At 46.2% G+C, this 24832-nt stretch overlaps 1 protein-coding gene across 1 annotated transcript in view; it reads right to left on the reverse strand.

The window, feature by feature from the left end:
* Positions 1–2612: 2612 nt before the first annotated feature.
* The window catches only part of MST1R (macrophage stimulating 1 receptor), a 63763-nt gene continuing 41543 nt past the window's right edge, over positions 2613–24832 (reverse strand). The window contains exons 10-20 of the mRNA XM_066612952.1: positions 20673–20900; positions 19859–20005; positions 17066–17219; positions 16726–16815; positions 16068–16268; positions 10860–10940; positions 9636–9817; positions 5641–5750; positions 5074–5239; positions 3755–3891; positions 2613–2886 (exon numbers count right to left, since the gene is read on the reverse strand). Coding sequence (XP_066469049.1) covers positions 2613–2886; positions 3755–3891; positions 5074–5239; positions 5641–5750; positions 9636–9817; positions 10860–10940; positions 16068–16268; positions 16726–16815; positions 17066–17219; positions 19859–20005; positions 20673–20900 — 1770 coding nt within the window. The remainder of the gene's footprint in view (positions 2887–3754; positions 3892–5073; positions 5240–5640; positions 5751–9635; positions 9818–10859; positions 10941–16067; positions 16269–16725; positions 16816–17065; positions 17220–19858; positions 20006–20672; positions 20901–24832) is intronic.

Genomic DNA, 24832 nt, shown 5'->3' on the forward strand with positions numbered 1-24832 from the left:
GCTGATTGGCGTGACTTGATGATGTCACCACAATTACTTCTGGAACGCTTGGGGTGTGGCTGCCTGCTATGGAAGAAGCAGCTGGCTTCACTCCCAATCAAGAATGGCTGAGGGGATAGGCAGGAGAACCTGCCTTCATAGTCATTCTCAACATGGTTGGGTACTGCTTGAAGCAAGGCCCGGCCACTTCTTCCAAAGTGGAAGAAATGGGTGGTCTCTCTCCACCTCAGCAGTGAGTGAGGGGGGAAGGACTGTGGCTACTGGATCACTACAGCAGGCAGACATTGCCTCCCCCACAGCATGCAACCTGGGGTCACAGCATCTTGGTGAGCCCCTCAGCTGTGCAACCGATAGTAGAGCACCTACCTTGCAAGGGCAAAGGCCCAAACTGATCCCCACCATCTCTGGCGGAAAGGGTCTCACATAGTGAGGCTCAGAAGGACCACCACTTGAGGCCCTGCAGAATCACTGCCAGTCAATGGAGGGAGTTGTGGACAGTATAACATAGCCTCAAGAAATTAATCAATTTATCTTGCATTTTGAGTCAGCATCCTGGTACACAGGTAAGAATGTGAGGTTTGTTTGCACCCATTGAAGCAGGAGGTGGTCACATGAGAGGAAACAGCTAGAAAAGGACTATGAAATACTGGATTTCATAATCTTCACAGTCTCCACTTCCTTTATTTTACTTGGCTGTCAAAACAGAAAGGTTTGAAAGCTCAGGGAACTATGGAAATTACTCTTGAAGAGAAAAGATGTACTGAATTTATACTAGGTAGTCCACCTGCCACTTGCTTAGGAGAAGAATTAAACAGGCAAGATGGGGATTTAGAACCCAGCTGAAACCCCAAGTTACCAGCATCCACCTGTCTCCATTTCAGATACCTAGGGACATAGTGTCCTTTTTTCAAATTGCAGAATATGACATTTTTTTCTTATTAATGGAAGACATACCAAAATTGACAGATGAAGACTTGCTCTACCCATCAGATGTTGGTTAACTGGTGGGTAGCAAGAGAATACCTTTTTTTGGTGGCCTGTTTCTGCCTTTGTTTCCCTCCCGCATTCCTTTCTGCCCTTTCAACCTCAAACCTTATTGGGTTCCTTGCTTTCCTATTTAGTTCTCAGATTCTCCCCTCCAAAAAGAGAAAGCCCCTGGATTCAAGCTGGCCCCAAAATCAAACACACTCACATACAAAGGCTAGCTATGCTTACTCAAGTGGTGGAGAGAATACACAGCAGATACATTTTACAGCTAAGTTCCAGCATCAAAAGCTGAATACTCAGTCTGAGCCCAAGTGAAATCTGGCAGCCTCCACAATAAAGTGTCCTTAAAATGCATTGAGAATTCACAATAAAGGCACAAATTTTTCCTAGCTATGCAGCCTTACCAACCTGTTATCTCTGGGATGGCGCTCTGAATTTCTCTGCTACTTCTTCAGAGACTGCATCAGTTCTGTACCACAGCCAAAGATCTCAATAGTCTTTCAGAAACAAGGAAAAAAGAGCTTCATGCCACCTTAACTGATAAAAGACACTGCAGACTATATGTTCCCGCTCACTGCTGGAGAGCCAGGGCTGAGTTGCACTGAGCTGCAACCAAAGCCTGGGAATGGGCAAGACTTTGGTACAAGTAACTCTTGATATCCCTTCACTTGCTTTTGGTCCTTTTATGAATTCTTCTAATAATTGCAACAACAGCATTTCTGCTAGTAGCTTCTTAAACACAAGCTGGACCTCCACCTCACCAGCTGTATCAGTAGATGCCCTGCGGATCCCGAGCCTTTCTGCTGGAAAAAGGCTTGGGATAAAGCAGGAGAGGTCCCTGCCTAGCTTAGCAGCTGTCAAACACAACGGGTGCAATATTGGAGCAGTGTAGTGTTGCTGTCCATGTTGGAGAGGGACAGGGCCAGCCTTGAGCAAGGAGCATTGTGGTTCACTGTGCATGCTTTTAAATTCTGCTTCAACACACTGAAAATTTGTCTGCATGAGGGAAGATGCCAAACTTCTCAGCTGACTGCTGCAAAATGAAGTTTCTACATGACATGATCCTCTGCTACAAGGCACCTATGGATGTGACCTTAACACCAAACTCTTAGACCACACACAATGTTTACCCATCACATGAGCAAGAATGCAAACACAAGGGTCTGATGCACAAAACACTCAATATGAACAGTACATATGGTCAATATATTCCTTTATATACAGATTCAGCTGAGACAATATTAAATTACTTTACATTCCTTATAAAAACACAGTCCAGAATACAAGTTCCCAAGTATTCTGAATATCTTCTCTATTCTAGAGCGAAGGGGGCCTGCCCCACCTCTTATGGGAAGGATTAGTCTGTCCTGCAAATTTTAAGCCCCCACCCCACTTGGAATGAAGAACAGAAGGATCAGATTACAGAAAGTCTCTGCCCAGGGCTTTCCCAAACGTAAAAAGTAACAGTGATTAGCATCTGAAGGGAGACTCCAGGACAGATGAACTTGGGCTGCTGTAACACAAGGCCTGAACAGAGTAGGAATCAGGAAGTGTCCAATTTGTGGAATGAAGTTCAATTTGTGGAATGAAGCTGCTGATAGACTGCAACAGACACCAGCTCAGTGCTATGCTTGCACAGTAGTGGTTGCTTCCTCACTCAGCCCGCTGAAGTCCAGTTCATTCACACAATTGATAGAAGGTGGGAAGGGCTGTCCTTGTTCAAGGTTGACAGAAGGTGGGAAGGGCTGTCCTTGTTCAAGGTTCACATAGGTGACATTGAGGTTGATATAATGGTCTCCTTTTAAGCAGGCTACAATATGCTCCACTTCCTGGATCAGTGTGGAAAAAGTTGGGCGCTCTTCAGGATTCGGACTCCAGCAGTTCAACATAACTGTGTACCTGCCCCAGACACACACACCAGTATTAGAGACGAGATAATACACCAGATCAAGCATTCTAGCACCAGATCCTGAAGGACAGAACAGTATCATAGAAGTGCCCAATAATAAACCATGTCTTGGACACCCCAAGATAAACCAATGGTATCTATCAAGTTACCATGCAGTGAGCCACCCAAGTGAGCCACCTCTTTCTACCTCTAACTCACATCATTCTCCATTAGATAAATCATGTGTGCATCTTTTCAGTTTAAAATTAGGCTGATTTGCAACATCACTGATTTTAGCTTAAAATTATAAACCCCCTCCTTCCAATGCAGCACAAAGGTCAGCCTGCTCCTCTTCTCACATACTTTAATGTGCCTGGTTTTCTCCTTATGGCCTTCACCTCTATATCAGTGTTCTCACACATTTAGCACCAGGACCCACATTTTAGAATGAGAATCTGTCAGAACCCACCAGAAGTGATGTCATGACCGGAAGTAACATCATCAAGCAGGAAATTTTTAACAATCCTAGGCTGCTATCCTACCCACACTTACCCAAATGTAAATCCCATTTACTATCATTGTTAAAATAATATGCATATTAGCTTGTTAAAAGTACAGGTCTGTAACATTTCCCCAAATGCAGTCACATACCATGGGAGCATCAAGTCTAATATATTAAAAATAAGATATTGAAATGAATGGGGACCCTCCTGAAATTGGCTTGCAGCCCACCTAGTGGATCCAGACCCACAGTTTGAGAAACACTGCTCTATATGACAGGTCTGCTCCTATCACTCCAAAGACTTCATGGGGTTAAACACTCTCTCCTACCCTAGGGCCAGCACTTTGAAAGGTCCTGCCAAAATTTCATACACTCACAGAGAATCTGGACAGTATTCAGGCTGCGGCAATCTTCTTCCTTGCAACAAATAGTGGGTTATATCATACGGATCCACTTCAGGGTATGGAGAGGCCCCTCGAGTCATCAGTTCCCAAATGAGGACCCCAAAGGACCACTAGGCAGAAGAGAACAGAATGCGTGGGTGAGTAGAATGCAGGTGGCAATCCAGATCTGAGAGCTGCAGTCTGTAGGGCAGGAAAAAAGCACCAGCCAGGAGAGGTTTATCTGAGTTTCCAGTATCCCTCACCACTTCCCATTCAACTAGTGTTATATAGTTCCATAATTTTCAGATACGTACAATGATATAAGAACATCAGAGAAGGATGCCATTACTTGCTTGCAGTCAAGAGACCTGGTCCTGACATGCACATGGAAGCTAGTATTAGCACTGAGCACTTTGGAACAGTAAACGAAAGTTATTCTTCTGCATGTACAAGCAAGTGATGGAGCATCTGAGGCTCAGGGTACTTCTTCACTCATCTCAGTAGCACTAAGGAACCATCAAGGCACCTAAGCCTTAGGAGTTATGCACTATCACATATTTTTAGAGTTGCAGCATGCAGCCCTCAACTGGGGCCCCTACCCCTCAGATCTCCCCTTCATCTCTTTCATTTAGTCCCTGGATACAAAAGCTTCTTACTGCTTCTCACCCATCTCTCTCACTTGGCTCTGGGCTCACTGAACACATCCCAGCCCATTTCCTGCTGCTCATATCACTTGGTTCTTGGCCTCAAGCATCAGCATGACTCTTTCCTTCTCTTTCAGAAGAACAGAGACACATGTTACAAGACAGCATTAGGTAGAGCAAGTCCCATCTCTTGCTGCATCAAAGGCACTGCTCCAGTCAGCTCCCTTTGGATTCCCAGTGTTAAGAGATTGTACCCGATCCTTTAGTCAGCCAAAAAAACTTGACATAATGCCGATTATGGCACATTCACAGTGAGCCAGTTATTCCTCGCATCAATTTGCTTGCAGGTCTGACCTCAGTGAACAGGAGGCTTCCATCACTGAAACTTTACTGTATCCGCTTAGCAAAGAAGGAGGGAAGCAGTGCCTAATCTTTCCTGCACTGGTAAGCAGCAATCTAGGACAGGGGAAGGTACTGTGTTCTGTGCAATGATTATAGTGGGCTTGGGAGGGGGGTGATGGTGCCACCTGTGCAAACACATAAAGACAACAGGATGTCACTAGAGTGGAAGAACTTTGACTCTGAGGCCATTGCAAGTGGAGGGCAGAGTCCATCTTGCAACGCTGCTTCCATGGCCATACATTAGCTGCTGCCTATGTTTATACTTACTACATCAGACTTGGTGGTAAATTTTTGGGTCTGCAGGCTTTCGAGAGCCATCCATTTGACAGGGAGCTTGGCTCTGCGCTGATGCTGGATGCTGTAATACTCCTTGTCGAACACATCTCTGGCCAGCCCAAAATCTGCCACCTTTACTGTGAAGGTTTCATCTAGCCTGGAAAGCAGAGTGGAAAGAAGAGTCAGGAGGAACATGGTGGCCAGATAAGCCGCACTCCTTTAGACATGGAAGCACTAGCATCAGATCCAAGGTCCTGCTCTGGCACCTCACCATAAGCTAACAGGATAGACCTCACTCACCCACCAAAACTAGAGCTGTGGCACAATGGCAAGGCCATATATGGCATGACTTGCATTGATGAAACAATGTTAGGTGCAAAATAGAAACATAAGCAGGGAATACCACCAAAGGAGAGAAAGAGCTAGTCAAAACACTAGAAATAGGAAAAGAAGCACAGAGGCCAGTCATACATATGCATCTTCCCTCCTTGCTCTTTCTTCCTTACATAGTAAGGGTCTCTCTCTCCTACACACATGCACTCACACTTCAGTACTTACATACAGTTTCGAGCAGCAAGATCTCTATGTACAAACTTCTTCTGGGCCAAATAGTTCATCCCTCGAGCCACTTGCAGCCCAAAGCCTATTAAATCCTTCACAGTAGGGTTCTGGGGAGGCAGCAGGGAGAAAGAGAGACTCTGACATTCAGGAAACTTGAAATGAGTACTCCATCTCGCTCTGGTGTTTATGACCCTCTTGAGATCTAAGTTGCTTGCTTGTAGCTTCCTCAAGCCAACACAGCTGAAGTTAATTTCAGGGCTGCTTCACACAAGACAAATTTTCTACTTGGATACTACTTTTGGACAGGAAACTGGGTGTACTCTGTGGACATTCTGCTATGTCTGATGGAACACATGTGTCTATTTAGATATGTTGCAAGAGCTTTCTGCCAATTGAGGTTTCCCTGTTGAGTGAGCATGTGGCAAAATAGAAACACACTCATAACTTGACAAGGTCCACATGGGTTGCATGCAATGTTTTAAGTGGAAATGATATTGGTGCAGGAATTCAGACTTGTGTGAAGCTTCCCTCAGACTTTATGGTCATGTATTAGATATGCTGTGGGTCTATGTGGCCCCCTAGTGGGCAGGGGCTCTCATTATTTTCTGACGTGCTCACTCAAGTGTGCATCTGACAAGTGCTCACAAGGCTCTTGAAACATTCCACTCAGAGTTTACCACAGCAGTGAATGTGCTGGCTGGAGGTGGTAAGTGAAAGTATTGGGAAGTATCCTTTTGTCATGGGAAAGTGATATTCAGGTCTGCTTGGACTTTAAATTGAGGATCCTGCTTTTGTGGGCTATTTAAAGGGGAACTTTCTCCTAAATTCAATCTAAGCATGTGCTGTCCCCAAAACAGCAGCTAACCTGAGGGAAGGCATCTGGATTATGAACTACAATTTTGATTTATTTTCTTAATGTTTTCATGAGGAAAAAGATCCCAGAAGTCCTGCTGCTGACAGCCAGTTGGAAGGAATGTCAGGTCTTGGCTTAAAAAAACCCATAAAATTCCAGTCACTGTGTGATATATGGTCATTAGTGACAAGGGGATGCTCTGCTGTACAGCCTGCTTCCATATACATTAAGACAGAACTCAGGTAGTGCTGCCAAAGGTCACTGCTCAGACGCAGACCAAACAAGTGGGCAATGGCCTGAACCTTCCCATCTTTAAGCCTCTAACAGGAATGTGATTCATGCAGAGTGACTGAATTCTGCATCATACACTTCCTGCACAGAAAGTGTTTCCATGTAGAAAACAGCAAGAAGCCCACAGTGAACTGTACATCTGCAGTTGACTCATCTGAAGATTTTGTGTTACTTCTCACATGGAAATTTGTTCTTAGATGGCCACACCATAAGAACATAAGAACAGACCCACTGGATCAGGCCATAGGCCCATCTAGTCCAGCTTCCTGTATCTCACAGCGGCCCACCAAATGCCCCAGATAACAAGAGACCTCATTCTGGTGCCCTCCCTTGCATCTGGCATTCTGATAAATAGCCCATTTCTAAAATCAGGAGGTTGCACATACACTTCATGGCTTGTAACCCATAATGAATTTTTCCTCCAGAAACTTGTCCAGTCCCCTTTTAAAGGCATCCAGGCCAGATGCCGTCACCACATCCTGTGGCAAGGAGTTCCACAGACCAACCACACGCTGAGTAAAGAAATATTTTATTTTGTCTGTCCTAACTCTCCCAACACTCAATTTGAGTGGATGTTCCCTGGTTCTGGTATTATGTGAGAGTGTAAAGAGCATCTCCCTATCCACTCTGTCCATCCCCTGCATAATTTTGTATGTCTCAATCATGTCCCCCCTCAGGCGTCTCTTTTCTAGGCTGAAGAGGCCCAAACGCCGTAGCCTTTCCTCATAAGGAAGGTGCCCCAGCCCAGTAATCATCTTAGTCGCTCTCTTTTGCACATTTTCCATTTCCACTATGTCTTTTTTGAGATGTGGCGACCAGAACTGGACACAATACTCCAGGTGTGGCCTTACCATCGATTTGTACAACAGCATTATAATACTAGCCGTTTTGTTCTCAATACCCTTCCTAATGATCCCAAGCATAGAATTGGCCTTCTTCACTGCCGCCGCACATTGGGTCTTTCATCGACCTGTCCACCACCACCCCAAGATCTCTCTCCTGATCTGTCACAGACAGCTCAGAACCCATCAGCCTATATCTAAAGTTTTGATTTTTTGCCCCAATGTGCATGATGTTACACTTACTGACATTGAAGCGCATCTACCATTTTGCTGCCCATTCTGCCAGTTTGGAGAGATCCTTCTGGAGCTCCTCACAATCACTTCTGGTCTTCACCACTCGGAAAAGTTTGGTGTCGTCTGCAAACTTAGCCACCTCACTGCTCACCCCTGTCTCCAGGTCATTTATGAAGAGGTTGAAAAGCACTGGTCCCAGGACAGATCCTTGGGGCACACTGCTTTTCACCTCTCTCCATTGTGAAAATTGCCCATTGACACCCATTCTCTGTTTCCTGGTCTTCAACCAGTTCTCAATCCATGAGAGGACCTGTCTTCTAATTCCCTGGCTGTGGAGTTTTTTTAGTAGCCTTTGGTGAGGGACACTGGTGTTTTGTATTGATGAACATAGATAACAACACACTAGTGGTCAATTTCTAAAGCAAAGCAAATTTGGGAGAGGATAATTTGGAGTGAAGAAGGAGTGAGGGGGGTGATAAACCCCCTTTTCCCTATAATGCCCTCCTCCAGCTGCTCTAGGGAGTTGCAGGGGTGGGGGGGGGGGAGGTAGAGAACAGACTGGTTAAACATCCCCTCCCTTTGTCACAACACTGCACCAAGCCATGTTTTCCTAGAAGCAGCTGTGAAGGTTTTGTTTACACACATGCCACACCCTTAAAGTACACTCAAACATGGGAGCAGGTTGCCAGTCAGAAGCCCTGCAAGGTACCACAAAATGCACAAACCCACGGAAAACAATTTTAAAAACTGTGAGGAAGAATAAACCATTGAATCTCTCCTCTGCACATCAGGAGGTGCCTTGATTTAATCATTGCAGTACTTCTTAGATCATGACGAAGAAACACCAGCCACGAGGCGGGGAGAGAAATGGGACTTAAGCCTGCCTGCAGCATGGATTTCACTCACTGTGGTTCTGTGTTTGCCTCCTTGATGGGAAAAGCGAGATGGTGGCAGCTCTCAGCAAAAGCAGCTAGTTCTGCACTGCCGAGGATGGGAGGGAGATGAGATTTTCTGGCAGCAGAAGCATCAGCCACCACTCCTGTACCTCCTGCTCAAGAAGTCAGCAAAATTTTTAAAAAAAATCCTCTGCCCTGGGACCTGGAGCTCAACCTGCTGCTGTAGCAGCAGCAAATCAATTGGTTTGCACAGATTAAACACTCTGACAAAAGCCTTACAAAAATACATTAGCTAATAATGTTCTGCTATGCTGCTGGATGGATTTCACCACCCTCTGTCCAGAAACCAGCTCTATTGCTCATTGCTTACTCCAGGACTGTTACCTCCTGACAGAAGGCGTGTGCAAGGCCTCTGCTGGTAGGGAGGTCCATAGCTCAGTGACAGAGCACTAGCTTTGCATTTTGAAGGTTCCAGGTTCAATTCCTAGCATCTCTAGGTAGGGCAGAGAAAAGATTCCTGTTTGAAACCTTAGAGAGCCACTTTCAGTCTGTATTGACAGTATTGATCTAGATGGGCCAATGGTCTGGCCCATGATAAGGTGCTTCCCTATTTTACTTTGGTGGCTAAAACAGAAAGATACATTCTGAGGGAGGAAAAGGACAGGTTGATGCTTTCCTCTCTGTACCTCCTTCCTTAACAACGATTCCAGCTCAAATAATGGAGATGAAGGGAGCTCTCAGCCCAAGAGAAAGTGAAAAATCAGGAAAATCAAATAAGAGAAATAAAGATGCTTTTGTCCCACCCAAAAGGGAAGAAAGCAAGAACCTCCTGTTTCCGGCTGCTGAAGGAGGCCCAATTAAGGAATCAGTACACACCCTCGTTTCTGAACGGACGAAGTGTCGCAAATCTCCATGCTTCATGTATGGCAGCACCACCAGGGGGAGCCCTTCTTTAGGCAGGGTAACCCCAATGAGAGACAGAACATGGAGGTGATGGAAGCTCTTCATCAGAATGCCCTCTTTTAAGAACTCTTCCACCTCCTCCAAATCAGTGATTCCTGCAACAACAAAAGAAGGGGAGACTGTGTGAAGACACCAATGCACACCTAAAAAAACAATTGGGAAATGGATTAACAGACCATAGGAGCTGTCTTTCCAGTACACTAGCACTGGTACTAGTTCCAGGGGACAGAAATTGTTTATTGGGAGTTGTGGAAGGATATCCCAAACAAGCCAAACTTGACAAAAGACTGTCAAAGAGCTGTGGAAAGTTGGATCAAGTTGGCCAGGGGCATCTCTGCTTTCCAAAGCCCTGACAGACAGTGTTTACTAGTAGAAACATTACCAGGCAACAGAATGTCACTCAAAGACTGGCAAAGCCCTAGGAATTATTGGTTCCACTGAGAGCCTCGTGTCGACACATTTTTCATTTAACATGTTTATGAAATAGCACCAAAACTGGGTATGAGAGCAGTTGTTGTTCTCCAGATCTCCCCCAGGACTGCATCCTGCAATGTGTCAAAGACTTCCCCAGAGAAGTTTTAATGGCATGTCTTAGCAGTACTATCTGGTCGGCTAAGGATGAGTGATGTCAGTGTTCCTCCCACAACCCTCTTCATAGCGATCTCTACCTATTCTGGATGGAATGACACTGCAAAGCGACACAAAGGCTTTGCTGCAGAAAAATGGCACATACGTTAATAGTGCCTCTTTGTACCATACTAAGTGAACAGAAGGAGAATGCCAAGTGGAGCAGGTGTCCCCAGCATCCAGTTTAAGACACAATTCTTCTCCCCTGAGGTTATCTAAGGGTTTTATTTGATTATTACATTGCCAGGTATTTCCCTGTAACACCATCGCTATACCAGTCCCCAGTCCAACTGCAGTAGCACAATATACAGGGAGACAGCCAACTGCACTGAGATGATTAAAAAAAAAAATTATGGAAAATGTGCACTCTAATGCTGGGGAGGGGCAGAATACATGTTCTTCCATGTGTTACTGCTTCACAACTAGGGAGGCAGAATAGGGAGTAAGCTCCCAAGTTCCCTTATCTGGATGCCACTGCCATCATTATTAGCAGGTGGCGAGATTACTCACGGTTCAGGGATTTAACTGCACAGGGTATCTCTTTCTGGGATGCATCTATGTACGTTCCATGGTAAACAGTCCCAAAATGCCCTGGATAAAAAGAGGAAGAGCAGCATTGGAACAAACCCTACACATGCCAGTTCAGAAATTAGCACAATCAACCCAAACCACACCCTTGACGTTTTGCATGAGTTTGCAGTTAGAAGACTAAAATTTTATGAATGCAATGTAACCTGATAGAGCCATACAGTCTGTTTCCTTACCAGAGGCAGACTCTTTCTGACTGACTTGAGAGGACTCTCCTCAGTCATTTTCCATTTAGCCCCTGCCCTCACACTGCCTTAGGGCTGACAAAGGCAGGCAAAATGGTGCATGGCTAGGATTTTTATGAGCGCTGAGCAGAGAGGTTCAGTCATTCATTCATCCATCACTGGCATCCTTCAGTCTCGGAAGACTATGGTATCGCGCTCTGAATGGTGGTTCTGGAACAGTGTTTAGTGTGGCTGAAAAGGCCGATTTGGGAGTGACAATCCCTTCCACACTGAGAGCAAATGTAATCTGTCCCTCATCTGTCTCCCTGGCTATGGGCCTTCCTTCTTTGCCTCACTCGATTGAGCAAGTCTCTCTTCAAACTGGGAGAGGCCATGCTGCACAGCCTGCCATCAAGCGGGATGCTCAGTAGCCAAGGTTTCCCAACATTCCCAAGCTCATTCCTAAGGCCTTCAGATCCAGCTTGCAGATATCCTTGTACTGCAGCTATGGTCTGCCTGTAGGGCGCTTTCCCTGCACTAGTTCTCCATAGAGGAGATCCTTTGCGATCCGGCCATCGTCCATTCTCACGACATGATCAAGCCAACGCAGGCGTCTCTGTTTCAGTAGTGTATACATGCTAGGGATTCCAGCTCGTTCCAGGACTATGCTGTTTGGAACTTTGTCCTGCCAGGTGATACATGCATGTGGAAAGCGTTCAGCTTCCTCTCCTGTTGTGTGCGAAGAGTTCATGACTCACTGCAGTACAGAAGTGTACTCAAGATGCAAGTTCTGCAGACCTGGATCTTGGTATGTTCCATCAGCTTTTTGTTGAACCATACTCTCTTTGTGAGTCTGGAAAATGTGGTAGCTGCTTTACCAATGTATTTATTTAGCTCAGTATCGAGAGAAAGAGTGTCGGAGATCGTTGAGACAAAGTACGCAAAGTCATGGACAACCTCCACTTCATGCGCAGAGATTGCAATACAGGGAGGTGAGTCCACATCCTGAACCATGACCTGTGTTTTCTTCAGGCTGATTGTCAGTCCAAAGTCTTGGCAGGTCTTGCTATAATGATTCATGAGCTGCTGAAGATCTTTGGCAGAGTGGGTAGTGACAGCTGCATCTTCGGCAAAGAAGAAGTCACGCAGACATTTCAGCTGGATTTTGCTCTCAGTCTGGAGAGGTTGAAGAGCTTTCTGTCTCATCTGGTCTGGAGATAAATGCCTTCTGTTGCAGTTCCAAAAGCAAGCTTCAGCAGGACAGCGAAGAAAATCCCAAACAAGGTCAGTGCAAGAACACAGCCCTGCTTCACTCCGCTTCGGATGTCAAAGGGGTCTGATGTTGAACCATCAAAGACAACCGTGCCCTTCATGTCCTCATAGAAAGACCTGATGATGCTGAGGAGCCTGGGTGGACATCCGATCTTGGGGAGAATCTTGAAAAGGCCGTCCCTGCTAACCAGGTTGAAAGCCTTTGTGAGATCTATGAAGGCTATAAAGAGTGGCTGTTGTTGTTCCCTGCATTTCTCCTGCAGCTGCTAAGGGAAAATACCATATCAGTGGTGGACCTGTTGGCTCGGAATCCACACTGCAATTCTGGGTAGACACTCCCTGCAAGTACTTGGAGCCTCTTCAGTGCAACTCGGGCAAACAGCTTCCCTACAATGCTAAGGAGAGAGATGCCGTGGTAGTTATTGCAGTCACCCCTGTCGCCTTTGTTCTTGTACAGTGTGACGATGTTTGCATACCTCGTATCCTGTGGTACTCCAACTCTCCAGCAGAGGTAGAGAATTTCTTGCAGTTCAGTGACAGAGATCCCTTTGCAGCACTTTAGGACTTCAGCAGGGATGCTGTCTTTCCCAGGTGCCTTGCCAGAGGCAAGGGAGTCTAGAGCCACAAGAAGTTCTGCTAGGGTTGGTTCACTGTCAAGCTCCTCCAACACAGGCAGGCACTCAGTGTTGTTCAGTGCTTCTTCGGTGACTACCTGTTCTCTGGAATATAGCTCAGAGTAGTGCTGCACCCAGCATTCCATCTGCTGTGCCCGGTCCTGGATGACCTCGCCTGTGGCAGACTTCAGAGGGGCAATTTTCTTCTGTGTTGGACCTAGGGCCTGCTTGATACCATCATACATCTCCTTGATGTTGCCCATGTCAGCTGCTATCTGTATCTGGGAACAGAGCTGGAGCCAGTAGTTGTTAGCACATCTCCTGGCAGACTGCTGGACTTTACTGCAAGCAACTCAGAGGACCTGCAGGTTGCGCTCACTGGGACAGGCTTAGTATGCTGCTAGAGCTCTCTTCTTTTCCTCAATGACTGGTGTCAACTCCTCAGAGTGGGTTTCAAACCAGTCTGCCATTTTGTTGGTCTTCTTGCCGAATATGGACAAGGTGGTGGTGTAAACAGCATTCTTGAAATGTTCCCATCTGTTGGATGCATTTGCTTCAGCCAGGCTGGAAAAGATTCCTCAAGCGCTCGTGCAAATTACTCCACTTTTACCTGATCCCAGGTCTTGCTGGTATCAATGCGAGGTCTTCCTTCCCTTTTCATGTGATACAGTTTCACTCTGCTGCACACAGGGAGTGGTCAGTGTCACAGTCAGCACCCTGATGACTGCGTGTGATCTTGATGCTGGGAAGGCTGGAGCGTCTGGTGAGATTTAGGTCGAGCTGGTGCCAGTGCTTTGATCTTGGGTGTCTCCAAGAGACTCTATGCTAGGGCTTCGTGTTGAAGAACATGTTGCTGACGCAGAGACCGTGATGACCGCAAAACTCTAGCAGGCGTTGGCCATTTTCATTCATCTTCCCAGTGCCGAACTGACCTAAGCAAATGGGCTACGAAATGTGATCAGCACCAACTCTAGCATTGACATCACCGAGGATGAAAAATGGCTTTTTCTCGGGGACTTTCTTGATAGTGGTGGCCAGGTTGTCGTAGAATTTGTCTTTATCTTCTGCTGGAGACGACAGAGTTGGTGCATATACACTGACAATAGTAACTCGTTCTGCTGATGAGTGCAGCTGCAGGGACAAAATTATTTCACTTCCAGCAGTAAGTGGATCCCAGCAGGGTATTTCTGACTGCAAAGCCAACACCATGTTCCCTGGTCTCATTTAGTGGTTTTACCTGCCAGAAAAATGAGAAATTTCTCTCCCTGACAGATCCTGAATCTGGCAACCTCGTCTCTTGAAGGGCGATGATATCCATCTGCAGTCTGCTCAGTTCCATGTCGATGACAGCTGTCTTGCGCCAGTTGCCTATTTCTTGCAGATCGTCAGCAAAGTCAGGTGTCATTCTCCTAACGTTCCAGGTGCCCAGCTTTAGGGTAGGAGTTTTCTTCTTTCTGTTGCATGATGCAGAGTTTTCAATCCACTTGCCGGTTTTCACCCTAAACCCCACAAACTCCATGAGGTTAATGGTCCGTGGTGAGGCAGCACCCTTACTGGCTGGGAACCGCCCAGTTTAAGGCAGGCGGTAGCTGCCCAATGAGATGCAATGACCTCTCCCACAGTCAAAAGCAGCCCCTGGCGTCACACTCTATGCCAATCGAGTGAAGACTTATAACCAGTAAACTGCTGCTTCCCGTGTTGTGCCAACGCCATATGGCGAAGCTGGAGTGTCCTCTCCAGTGCGCAAAGCCTGGGTAAAGTAGATATGGAGGACAGACTGTTACCATGCAGCAAATCCCCCCTCTCCACATCGCTGAAATGGTCCAATGGAAAGGCAGAAGCCAATACGGTTGGTTCCAGCGGCATCGCAGGAGTTGCCAGAGTGTGACTGTATACAGCTGCGAACTGCCTCAGGGACTCTGGCTCCGGATTTTGCCTCGAGGTTGACTCCTGGAGCCTTTTCCATAACTGGATGTAGCCACAAGGCAGTGGAGGTTTGGGATCAGAGTTTTCCTTCTCTCAGATGAGCTGCCTTCCCAGGCTCACGAGTCCCATCTACCCGTATGTCGCCTCTTAAGACAAGTACAGCCAAACCGAGGGCCTAGTCTCATCCCCCAGCCCCCAGGGGATGAGTTTCAGTACTGCCAGTAATTTTAGATGCATATATCCAATGTCCCCATCTGTCCATCTCTCCCCCTCCCCCGCCCCGGACCACAGTAAATTAACCTGCATCATTCTGCTAAATCTGCACATTGTAAATTATCATGGTAGCTAGAAAGGTGAATAGCGAGGACAAAAGCTGACTAGGCAAGTGTTGAGTCTACCAGTCTACAAGCATCAAATTAAATTCATTTCTTCTTCAATTATACACAGCAGCAGTAGCAGCACATAGTGGACCAGCAAAGGCTCTGCTGGGGTGCAGTGGGACCTAGTTGGAATTCTTGGGCAAAGATTTCACAACTGGGTACCAACACTGTGCTACCTGAGTATTTTAGTATAAAATTACCAACCATCTTTTGTTTCCTTCATTGGAACTGAGTTGTAAATATCTGAAAAATTGGGAAAGAAGTCTCAAAAACCATGATATCATACTTACCGTAACTGCACAAACCACACTGCCATTTCAACAGAAATAATGAACTTTTATTAGAACTGAAAGGCGGTGGTAATGCTACCGGCAAGAAAATGATCAATTATGAATTTATTTTTAATTGAATAAAACCCAAATATAATTAAAACAGGTAACTAATCACAGATGTAAAACTTATCTAAAATATTCATAGGGAAGTTGTGTGCTTTCAGAGAAACATTTATGAAAAATAAGAGTGCATAGAACCAAAGAAAAAAATAGATTTAAAAGTAACCAGTTTATGGCCACAAAAAGTCAATGTAAAAATGTAAATATAGTGTAATAAGAAATCCACTTGCACTATTTTCAAAATATTTAAATCAGCACTGTATGACTGCATGCACCCTCTGGGCTTCAGAAGTAGCCCATCTCTGAATGCCAGGTGCAAGGAGTCATACAGGATACCAGTAGCTTGTTGTCTTATATGTTCCCAGAGGTATTTGGTGCTCACCTTTGCCAATGATCTGATCGTGGTGCATAACCAGCTGCTTTTCAGGGATGAGGACGTCCTTCACCTCTTCCAACAGCTGTGGACGAAGATGTTTAATGGAGCAAGATGGCACCCGCATGAAGGGCACAGCAGAACCATCACTGCTACCTGTGTAAGAGGCGCTTCCAAAACGCACTTCAGGAGAGCCACTCTGTGGGTTCCCTGTCAGAGCAATGCCAACAAGGGACAGTGGAGAAGGAAATGAAAGTTAGATCGATAACAGCAAAATCTACTCCTTTCTTCATACTGCATCTTGCCATTGGGTCTTTTCCAAATCCCTGGCAAGTCTGTCTTCCGGTATTTTAATGGAATAACACAGGTCTCTCCCAAAGGAAAGCAAAGCAAAAGTTGCTAGTCAGTGAAAAGGTTAGATACTTGAGTGCAGTCATTTTTTGTTTCTAACAAACTTAAGAACCAACTGCTTCAGGCGTGAAGGTGGTGACAGGAATGTTGATACCACCCTGAGATACCACAGCTAGTGCAGACAGAAAATATACCATGAGACTGAGCATGGAGTCCATGCTGAGAAATCCCCAGATTCAGACTGTTTTCTGGTGCTTTCATTCATAGGTTTTTAACCCAGTTGCTCCAAAACATAACAATGTTAATAGATCCTTACCACTAGCATCTGTGTAACCAGTGTTGTAGGGGAGGAGTGGGATGCTAGGCGTGCCCCGGTTGAAACTAAGTCTCTCTAAGTTCTCAGTCCCTGCCAAAACAAAAGGTCAAGCCTATCAGTAGCAGTGAGCTAATCTCCATCCTAGGTACGTTGCCCAGCTGTCCCCCTCCCTCACTGCTATCCTCACACATCTTGCCAGTCTGATCATGAGGCCAGATTTGATACATGACAATTCTCTGACCAAAATCAGATGCAAATCTTATGCAGCTGAAATGTGGCTGAAAGAACACAGTTGGTGAAAGTCCTCATCTTACATGAGTTATAAGAGGCTTGCAATTACCTGTCTTCTTCCATGGTGCATATTTCATCAGCAGAAATGCCAAGAGACAGACAACTAGAATGGCCACAATGATTCCCAAGATAACAGCAAGAGGGGATAAGGATGACATCACAAGCACAAAGCCTAAGTCTGTGCAGTTTCCATTCACACAAATCTAGAAGGGAAGAAGGAACATATTGGAAGCTGGTTATTGACCATGCCAAAGCAATGACATCTAAAAGGCCAAGAAGAGGGAGCAAGAGTCAATAAGCCAGCTGCAGGCTTTGAATGGAAGGGTTTTCTTGTTAACATACTCAGCTCTTGCATATTAGTAAATGTGCGTACTTGGTGTTGTGGAAACTAGGTTGCAAGTAGGGCAGAGAGGAAACAACTCAGTTAAAGACTGTCTAGAAGTTTGAAGGGCATTACTAACCTGAAGAGGGTAGTATTAGTCTGAAAAGCTTTTGCTCCACCTAGAAATGGATTCCATGCAGCCAAAAGAAGCTGTGGTGTTAACCAGAGGTCATCCATTTGGTTCGTTTCCTGTCAGCAGGCTAATGCAGTGGTTTTCAGACTAGGGTGTCACAACGCCCCAGCCTGAGGGCCCTGGCCTCTTTCCCCTTAAGGGGTGGGGGCAGGGGGAGGCAGGGATGCGATCTCCAGGATCGTGCAGCGCAGGAGGGCTGCAGGGACTGGGATGCACTCACCAGTCCCTGCAGCAGCCTGTTGAGGGCACAGGGAGCCCTGCATGAGTGTCTGCAGGGCTCCCCAGGTCATCAGAAGTGAAAGTGGAGTGATTGTTCTCCAGTTCTGCAAAACCGGAAGTGGAGCGTGATTGCTCCACTTAGCTGGGGAGCTCTGCAGACACTCACACAGGGCTCCCCGCACCCCCAACAGGCTGCTGCGGGGACTGGTGAGTGCAGGGGATCATGTCGCTGCCTTCTCCCTGCACCCGCTGCCTTTCCCCCGCCTCCGCAAGGACTTACAGCAGTGCATACTCTCCTAGAGAGTTTGAAAACCACTGGGCTAATGGAAGACAGCAGTAGCAGGGATCAAGGAAGCAGGGTGGAAAGGGATGATTAGAAAGGGGCAGCACAGGATTCCTGGATCTTAGGCACAGGTGATGATGCTCCTGGAGGATGAAGCAGTGCACACTAGGAGCACAAAATGGATGGAATAGCAACAGGTTGGCAGGGATAGCAGGAGTAATGTCTCTTATACTCTTTGGGGAGAAAAGCAATGGGTTGGGGGTTGGAAATTCTGAGTAGACAAATGGCCAGCAAACACGCTCCTGCTCCACTCAACTGGTCACTCCCACTCAGCTGGGAGCTACTCACATAAAATAAATCTCTATTGTGCTTCTCAATAAAATAATAATTCTCAATAAAAGAAATCCAAGGAAGAGAGGAACAACCATGGGACCACACATAAAAGGGAACTTAGCCCATAAAATCTGAGTCAGGATGGTGTAGTGGTTTGGGAGTTGAATTTAGTCTTGGAAGATCCAGGTTCAAATCCCCACACAGCCATGAGCTTCCTGGGTGACCAGTCACTATCTCTCAGTCTCACCTACAGGGTTGTGGTGAGGAAGAATGGAACTATGTACACCACCCTGAGATCCTTGGAAGAAGGGCGGAATAAAAATGTAAAAAAAAGTAAATAAAAATCTACACCAGGAAAGGTGATAGATTCCCCTTCAGTAGTTAAGACCACAAGTACTAGTCTTCTTCTATCTGGGTTTGATGTGCACTAAAATAAGCAAGGCAGTATTAAAAATAATTCTAAACTCTGAAATGCTCAACTTTGGGAGACAAATACCTATCTGCCAACAAGCAACAAATTACAAATGTTTAATCCAGAGATGATTTGTACCAACATCTCTGAGAGCAGAAACCATCACGGGGCAGAATTTGATCCAAAGCAAGTAATCTCACACTGGGTGTGGCCTTGCAAACTGTGCCAACAGTGATGCACACATGGCACTGCAGCCATTTCTCTGATGGAAGCGCAGAAACACTAGAGAATTAACAAGGAGGTAGGTCACAGGATCTAGTTTTAAGTATATATCTAAGACCCCTCAAGAGCTTTTCAGTGTTTTGTTCCCATCCACCCTCAGTTCAAGGCTGGGAGTCTCATGGACACGCAGAGAAAAGTTCTTTCCTAAATTCTAAGAACTCTCTGGTGAATTCCGGTCTGTAGAAACTCTTCCCCAATGATAAATGAGTCTATGGATCTCTGCCAAAGGAAGTCAGGAACATTGCCCAATGGTATGCAATAAAAATGCATCTTTGGCTTGTTTGGTTTGGATACAGCAGGGATCTCTTTAAAAACCTTTCATAAAGGTCAGAACTCTGTTTTGAGCTCACAAGTTGCTATAAAGGTCAGACGTACCACATCTTCTTGGGATGATAAGCACCAGGAAGAGACCTACACAAGACCTGGCTTTGGCGATTTTTCCACAGTTCTGCAGGATCCTTAACCCTTCTCACTCCTTATCAAGTGTGCAGTACGGAGTAGCCCCTATATTTAAGAGAGGGGCATGAAGGAGCAAATGTGGAGAAGTTAGTCAGAAAACTGACAGAACTACCATTCCTGGATAGTTTCTGGTAGGCCAGTCTAAGAGATTGCAGACTGTTTTCTCTTCAGCTACCAGCAGAAAACTACACCAGAGAGCAAGGGGCGTGAGATGGAATGCAGACATACTGGGAAGGGCAGGCAAGGGTAAGATCCCAGAGAAACATCAGCCATAAGAGGGCGCGAAGAATCCGTGCCATGATAACTGTATGGGTTGAAGAGAAATGTTGCCAGTTCTACCTGTGCTAGCAAACCATCTGGAGGGAACTCCAGTCCATCAGGGATTCGACAGGTCACCTCGTTCTTCAGAACATTGGGATGGCAATTTATACCACCCACCGTCATATTGATTGGCATGCAGCCTGCCAGAGCATCCAATCCAATGTGCTGCACAAACACATAAAAATATTCACATTGCCTCACCATAAGTAAAGATCATTTTCTCTCATCCAAAACACTTTGTTAGCTTATGCCCAAACCCTGTTTCCCATCTAACCCAATTCCAAGCACACCCTTGTGCATGTATTTATCCAGAAGGAGCTCTTTGTTGCTCTGATGGTTCTTGGTAGCAATACCCTTAAGACCCAATTGCCGATCTTAGCTTCTCTTTTGTATCCAGTATATGCAAGTCCTACAAACAATCTGTCTTGACAATGCCCCCTCCCAATTTTATTTAATAAGCCTCTTTTCATTATGTACCACTTGCTTTCTTGGTGTTCATGAACTTGCACTTGCAATTCATGTGTTAATTGGCTCTGATGTGTGTGTGAACATCATCTCAAAGAAGTAGTATACATCTAGAAGTAATACAATGCTAGAGAAGATTAGCTCATGGAAGATAAGGGAGAATCTTCGGTGAGCAAGAATGTCCACATTCCCAGTATATTCCACTTGCAGAAAATGTTGCTGTGGTTTAAATTTTGCTGATGTTACACTGAATATCTGCACTCATGCATGCATGGTGAATACACACTATGCTCTTATTCTCCCAGGTTGCAGTCTGCTCCCCCAAAATGGCATAAAAGCTGGAGTTTGGCAACCCCACTCTACATACGTGAATCTCAATCTCATTCTCTCCTTGCATGAGTATATACAATTTGTCTTGATGCTCAAAGGGGTGGATCACTGGCTTGGGGTAGTAGCTGATTCGAAACAGCCTGGGCTCTAGAGCTCTATCCATCATGATGCTCAGGTTTCCACTAACACTCTCCACCTTGTTTTCGAATTTATAGGCAGGACTCTGGCAAACGAGCATCTGATCAGACCGTTGTCCTGCACATACCTGAAATCACAGTAGAAAACAAGGCATTTGGAAAAAAAGATGCAGTTTAGTTCCACTTGGCTTTACTTTATTGCTGAAATATGGCATTCTATTCATGTCACACAATTTTGACACAGGAATAAACTAAATTGTTTGGGCTATAAGAATGAAATTCAAGAGCTAGGCAATATGCCTTACTGTGAAAGACATCATCACATAAATTACGTAATTATGCGTTCTTCCTTTTTTCCCCTGATTGCAATCTGTTGCTGATCAACTTCATTGGCTCACTTGAGATTGCTATGTAACCATGCAGGCATTTTCTTGCACTTGTCTGTAGTATTTCTTGTGGCTGACACTTTATTGGAACTTTAGTTACAGAGGTTTTAAATAACCTCCATACTCCTGAAGGGATTTATCTCAGGGTATTTTTTAAAAGGAGGGGTGTTTCTGGTCTTCCTAATTGCAGGAAAAAAAACAAAACCCGAAAGACCTCCAGCTCTGTTACAGGTTTAAGAAGCCAAAATCATGGGTCAGACTTCTAATGTTCAGGGGATCAGATTTTAATATACTCCATAGTATCCTATCCCTTTCCATAGTTTTTGGTCTCTTCTCTCCCTGTTCCCAACCAAAAGGGTTGAGTTTTTTCATCTACAGGAAAGCATAACAAAAATCACTCAGGGCCACCTTTGCTCTCCCCCGCCCCTGACCCGGAAGTAATTGTGGTGATGTCATCACCGCAATTACTTCCGCGTGGCTGCCTCCTCTGCTCCCCCTTTGAAAAAGGGGGAGCAGAGGAGGCAGCCCAGGCACCGATGGAGCCTTCCACGCCTCTTGCAAGCAGCATGAAGGGCTCCATCAAAGCGTTTTGGGGCAACTGGAAGGGCGCCCAGGCAGTACTCGCCTCCTGGGTGCTGCTTCCAGTGGCGCAGAAGGCTCCATCAAGGCCTGAGATGCAGCACGCGTCTCCTCCAAAATTGGAGGAGGTGTGCACTGCTTCTGCGCCACTCTGAAGGGCGCCCCTCCTCTCCCCTTTCCTTAGAGGAAGAGAGCGGGCGGCTATCAGAAGTGGTTGGGAACTGTGCTGAGAACGGCTGCAGGAGCGCAGCCACTCTCGGGTGGTCCCCTCACTGCTATGAGTGCTGCCCTCCTCTTCCCCCTTGAAGGGAGGGGGCAGCCCTCAAAGCAGCGCTGCTCATGGCATGCTGTTGCCAGGCTGCCCTCCCTCCTTTACAGGAGGAGAGGGCAGCTAGTGCCCTGGGAGTTGTGACTCCCAGCACGCTGAGACTCTAGGATGCCCTCTCATCTCCTCCTATAAAGGAGTAAGGAGGGGCAGTCCAGTTTGGTGCTGAATGCTGCCGGAGAGGCAGCACTTCACTGCCTGTCTGGCAGCGATTCTGGCCCGCCCCCTCCTTCATTCAGGGGGGGGGAGGATTTTTTTTAAAGTGAAAGAAACTGGCGGAGCTGCTTCTTTCACTTTAAGAAAAAGTCAAATGGGCGGTGGGGGGACGAGGCTGGTGGAGGTGCCCCTGGAGGGTTGGCGCTTGGAGAATTTGCCCCACTTGTCTCCCTCTACGTCCAGCACTGGTTGAAAGAATGAAAATAAAGACTAAAGCAACAAAACAAGTTTTTGAAATACAAGGAAAAAGAAGAGGAAAAAGCAACAACAAAAATTAGTACAATCCCAGGAAAAAATATTGTTGTAAAAAGCAACACACAAAGGAATATTATTAAACAAAATCTATGCATGATGTATTGGCTTTTGGTCACAGCTAGGTGCCCCTCTAAGTTCATGTTTTCACATACAAAAGGAAATTAGTCCTGTATTATATATTCAAGCATCAGCGCTTTCCTCTTGTACTTTGACACATGCCTCAAAATAGATAAGAAAGCAAGGAGGGAGATAATTCCTTGCACAAATTTCACTTACTGACACGAACGGCTTGCACTCTGCATACCTTAAAGACTGTGTCTTTTGCTATGTACCATTATAGGATCCACCTATAAAACATCTTTATTACTCCATCTAAGGGCCAAGTCTCTGCAACAAAGGTATCTTTTAATTTTAATCTCCACTTTTGTGAAGTTCCCTTCCCCAGGGGGATGGAGCCACGACTCAGTGGAAAAGCAACTGCTCTGCTTCAGGTTCCAAGTTTGATCCTAGCACTCCAGGAAGTGCAAGGAAACACACACACCCCGTCTGTGTGGGGAGGTACCACCAGTCAGTGTAGACCAGGGGTGCCCAAATCCTGGCCTGGCGGCCACTTGCAACCCTTGGGGACTCCGAATCCAGCTGGCGGAGAGCACCCAAACTTCAACAAGCCTCTGGTCCACCTAAGATTTTCTGGAGATCGTGCTGGCCCAATGCAAGCTGCGGGCAGAGTTTTCTCTCCACTGCTTGCTGCTTCACATCTCTGAAGCAGCAGCGGCAGTGAAGGAAAGGCCAGCCTCACTTTGCGCAAAGCCTATTATAAGCCTTTAGTTCTCACGGTAGCTCAAGGCCTACAAAAGGCCTTGTGTAATGCGAGGCTGGACTACCCTTCGCTGCTGCTGCACAGACATGAAGCAGCAAGCAGTGGAGGGAGCCCTATACTGCGCCACTGCCAACGCGCCATCAGCAGCAGATTCCTGCCTACTGCCGCCTCATGCCCTGAGTAGAGGAGTTGAGTGGAAGCGCAAGAGCAGCGTGGCCAAGCCCTCCACGGCTGCTGCTTCAGGCTCTCTGAGGCTGCCCGAATGCTCACCACCTTTAACCGTACCTATGGAGAAGAGAAGGTGAGTCTTGCTAGTCTCGAAGCATACCCCTGATTGTCTCCTGATTGTTGTTATTTTAACCATCCCCATGTCCCATGTGCATCCTTGCATCTGAACAATTTATGTCTCTGTGTGTTTTATTTCTGCACAAGAAGTATATGGTCAGAAGGTATATTAACCCTCCTTTTCTGGCTTGGTATGAATGTTTGGTACCAACCGTATTGGCTTCTGCCTTTCCATTGGACCATTCCAGCGACGTGGAGAGGGGGGATTTGCTGCATGGGTAACAGCCTATCCTCCATACCTTCTTTACCCAGGCTTCGCGCACTGGAGAGGACACTCCAACTTCGCCATACGGCGTCGGCACAACACGGGAAGCAGCAGTTTACCGGTTATAAGTCTTTGCTCGATTGGCGTAGAGCATGACGCCAGGGGCTGCTTCCGACGGTGGGAGAGATCATTGCATCTCATTGGGCAGCTACCGCCCGCCTTAAGCTGGGCAGTCCCCAGCCAGTGCCCATAGCCAGGGAGACAGACCAGGGACAGACTGCACTTGCTCCCGGTGTGGAAGGGATTGTCACTCCCGGATTGGCCTTTTCAGCCACACTAGACGCTGTGCCAGAACCACCCTTCAGAGCGCGATACCATAGTCTTTCGAGACTGAAGGTTGCCAATACCCATGAATGTTTGGTAAAAGCGCATCCCTGATTGAATCATGTGCATCACTGCCTCCGTAAAATTTATTCACTGATAGAAGTTCTGTCTCTAATGTATCCATTTACGTAAATTTATTCAAATTTTAAATGTAAATTATTTTTTCCCCCAGTCCCCGATGCAGTGTCAGAGAGATGATGTGGCCCTCCTGCCAAAAAGTTTGGGCGCCCCTGGAACAGACAAAACTGAGTTAGATGAACTAGTGGCCTGAATCAGTATATAAGCAGCTTCCTAGGTTACAAAGACAGAAAGTTCTTGAAGCAGTGGAAGACCTTGACTGGGCTGTCTTTTGTCAGGGGGTTTTATAGTAGTATGGAGAAACTTAATTTGGATACAATATTTTATACGTGCAGCACAAAGTGCTATTTCACAGTACTTAAAGATTATCTCTGACCACTAATTTGCTTCTGAGCACAACTCCAAATGCTGTTTTTAACATTTAAAGCCTAAACAGTAGAGAACAGAGTATTTGAAGGACTGCCCAT

The sequence above is a fragment of the Tiliqua scincoides genome, chromosome 2 (genome assembly GCF_035046505.1).
Source record: "Tiliqua scincoides isolate rTilSci1 chromosome 2, rTilSci1.hap2, whole genome shotgun sequence".
In the NCBI taxonomy this organism is placed as follows: Eukaryota; Metazoa; Chordata; class Lepidosauria; order Squamata; family Scincidae; genus Tiliqua; species Tiliqua scincoides.